Source organism: Bombyx mandarina, chromosome 24, assembly GCF_030267445.1.
Source record: "Bombyx mandarina strain Sakado chromosome 24, ASM3026744v2".
Classification (NCBI taxonomy): domain Eukaryota; kingdom Metazoa; phylum Arthropoda; class Insecta; order Lepidoptera; family Bombycidae; genus Bombyx; species Bombyx mandarina.
In genome coordinates, this window is record NC_143230.1 from 24,008 (window position 1) to 27,470 (window position 3,463).

Here is a 3,463-nt window from a genome sequence, read left to right on the forward strand (position 1 = left end):
ATCTTTAAATTCTATACCACTGGCTAGAGCTCGGCGAGACGCTTCTTTTGAGGTATCGCACGACCCTCTAGCTGGCGCGAAACGTCAAAAAATTGACCAAAACCCGTTCACCGTACAAACTTTTACTGCGAAATCCACCTAAGTGATTGCACACAAGAAATCACCCTCCATAACTTTTCTTACAAGAGGCTTAATTTGAAGCGGTTTTTTGCGATTTTAAAGTGCAACCGGCTCGTAAGCACGCACCGACCCTTCAAACTAGGAATCGCAGTGGTGTGACGTCATTTTTTGACACCCCCACCTTTTCGACCTGAAAATATTTAAAAATTTATTATTTTTCAAAGTTACTTTGTTGCTTTTGCAAATCCAACTTACCTATTTAATACTTACCGATCCACCCTATTTTCTGGAGTGCGTTCCGCGCTTCCGGGAATCCAAAATTTTGTATTTTCCTGTAAAAAACGTCAAAAATTTTTTGCTTTCCTGAAAAGTAAAAGATTTTTCTTCCAAATAATCTTTAAATTCTATACCACTGGCTAGAGCTCGGCGAGACGCTTCTTTTGAGGTATCGCACGACCCTCTAGCTGGCGCGAAACGTCAAAAAATTGCCCGCCCACCCGCCCTTTTGGGACGATAGTAAAAATTTAAACTCTATAGGAAAGGGAGTAGCCTAACAAACATTTTAACTTTTGACAAGACTCCATCCAGAGTCTCAGAATAGTGCAGTGTTTGTTTTCTACAGTGATAATACTGCTTATTTGGACTTTATCTTTTGACTTTCTTTAGACCTATCTGTAATTATTACTGAAGTGATTATTTTTAATTTAACATACTATAAGTGACTGATCCCCCCTATACAGGGATCTCCAAATACAACTTGTCCTCAAATTCCCTCCGACACTCTTGCCTGCGCCGTAAAATGTTCGGCATCAGGACACCCGTTAAAAAATCAAACGGCAGTGAGGAGAAATCTGAACTCAAGGAACTGCCATGTCTGTCTGTGAGGCGCAGCATTGGTGATTGGCCCCCTACAGCCGAAAAAGAGCAGCAAGAGCAGCAAAGGCCAAAAATATCATCTCCACCAAAAGTTGTGCCTCAGCCGCTCCCTCCTAGGCCTAAGATCAAAGCTTCGATCGCCCAGGAAGCGAAAGCCGACCTATGCAGACAGGCAACCAGAGTCAGCGACAGCCCGCCGAACATAGTCCCATCGAGATTCCCGAGCAAAACCGCCGAGGCTAAAGCCTGCCTTATGAAAAGTAAGGCGCAGCTCGAGATCTCAAAAAACCTAAAACGGGAAATAAAAGAAGAGGTTTTTAGGGCAATCGAACGGCTCTACCAGCTAGTGAAGGAAGCCGAAGGAGGAAAGGTAGCCCAGGCTACAAACAGGAGGCCGGCAGAAATCTGCAGCATGGCCACCCAGACCAGTGATGAGGGTGACAAATCATCTAGCCCAGAAGCGCCGACAGAGCTTATAAAACACCTAATAGGCGACCTTAAGGAGCATCGCGCCGCGTTGGAAGAATGCAAAGTGCATACTCGAGCTCTGTCGGAGCAGCTGGAGCAGGCCCCTCGCTACGTCGCGGGACAGAGACCATCCTTCGCCGAGATCGCTGCCACTCCAAGACAACAAACCACCGTCCAAAGGCCTCTCCACTCGGTAATTGTGTCGTCCGCTGACGAGAAGCATACCAGTGAGGAGGTCATTCAAAAGCTAAGAGTGGCAGTCGATGCAAAAAACGAGGGCACAAGGGTGCAAAGACTGCGGAAAGCGAGGGACCAAAAGGTGATCGTGGGGTTCAGCAGCAGGGAAGAGGTGACAAAGGTGAAGGACAGGATCCGAAAGTCAGGGGAGGCACTTACCGTTGAGGATATAACTAACAAGGACCCCCTGATAATCCTTAAAGATGTCCTGTCCTGCCACACAGACGAAGAGGTCACTCAGGCCCTAAAGAACCAAAACTCTCACCTGCTGGGGGACTTGGCTGCGGACCAGATCAGGCTGGCAGTAAAATATCGCCGCAGGACTAGAAATCCTCACATTGGACATGTCATACTGCAAGTGTCCCCTGGGGTGTGGCAGAGGCTGACGGCGGCGGGTCGGGTGCACGTCGATCTGCAGCGGATACGGGTATTCGACCAATCGCCGCTGGTCCAGTGCTCTATCTGCCTGGGGTATGGACATGGCAGAAAACACTGCAATGATACTGTCCCCTTGTGCAGTCACTGCGGCGACCCACACCTTCGCGCCGACTGTCCTTTGTCGCTGGCTGGCACGGCACCGCACTGCCGAAACTGTCGGGAGACAAAAAACAGTAATGCAGAGCATAATGCATTCAGTACCGAATGCCCAGTGCGCAGGAAGTGGGATGCACTAGCCCGAGCATCCATAGCGTATTGCTAAAGTTGTGCCTGTAACTTCCAAGCTCGAAATCATCCAGGTCAACCTGCAGCGCTCTAAACTTGCTACCGACGAACTAATGCTGGAGGCTCAAAAGCGGAAGGTCCTCGGAACACTGCTCCAGGAACCCTATGTGGGATCGGTGAAGAAGATGAAGAGCTATCGGGGGACCAGGATCTTCCAGAACTCTGCAGTAGGAGAAGGGACTGTAAAAGCGGCAATAGTAATTTACCAACCGGAGTTAGACATCATACAGTACCCGCAACTCACTACGAACAACATCGTCGTGGTGGGAGTCCGAACCAGAGCCTGGAATATTACACTGGTCTCCTATTACTTCGAACCGGACCAAAACATGGGGCCATACTTGGAGCACTTAAAACGCATTGAGCTTGAGACGGGGCAAAGCAGGTTAATCATTGGGGGCGACTGCAACGCTAAAAGCGCTTGGTGGGGCAGTCCTAACGAGGACCAAAGAGGAGAGCAGATGTGCGGCTTTCTGGAGGAGCTAGGCCTGCAGGTCCTCAACACCGGAGATATCCCTACCTTCGACACCATAAGAGGAGGTAAAAGGTACAGCAGCCATGTAGATGTGACGGCGTGTTCGGCGGACATTCTCGACCTGGTGGACGGCTGGCGCGTCGAGGAGGGCCTCACTGGTTCGGACCACAACGGCATTACATTTGGAATAAATTTAATAAAATCAAAAGGTATACACATACACAGAACCACCAGAATTTACAACACAAAAAAAGCTAATTGGAGGCAATTTCATGAGAAACTGTCTCAAATTATGCAAGAAACACAACTCACCACAGAAGAATTATTAAAAGCTCAAAACACAGAACAAATAGACAAAATAATTAAATCATACACACAAGCTATCACTGATACATGCACACATACAATACCTTTTAAAAAGAATACGAAAACACTTACCGTGCCGTGGTGGTCCGAGGAGCTTGCAAGGATGAAGAGGCTGGTCGCCACCAGGAAGCGTAGAATCAGGAACGCGGCGCCGACTCGGAGAGCGATGGTTGTTGGCCTATACCTGGAAGAAAAAGA

The 3,463-nt window shown here is 48.4% G+C and overlaps 1 protein-coding gene across 1 annotated transcript; it reads left to right on the forward strand.

Annotated features, from left to right (window-relative positions):
- The first annotated feature begins 1,133 nt into the window (after positions 1-1,133).
- On the forward strand, positions 1,134-2,401 carry LOC149499906 (uncharacterized). Its single transcript, XM_089738165.1, has one exon. The coding sequence runs from the start codon at positions 1,250-1,252 to the stop codon at positions 2,399-2,401; it is 1,152 nt and encodes a 383-aa protein (XP_089594291.1). The 5' UTR covers positions 1,134-1,249.
- Positions 2,402-3,463: the final 1,062 nt, after the last annotated feature.

Excerpts from the sequence above, each read along its gene's own strand:
- LOC149499906 (XM_089738165.1), top strand. The coding sequence starts at position 1,250 with ATGAAAAGTAAGGCGCAGCTCGAGATCTCAAAAAACCTAAAACGGGAA.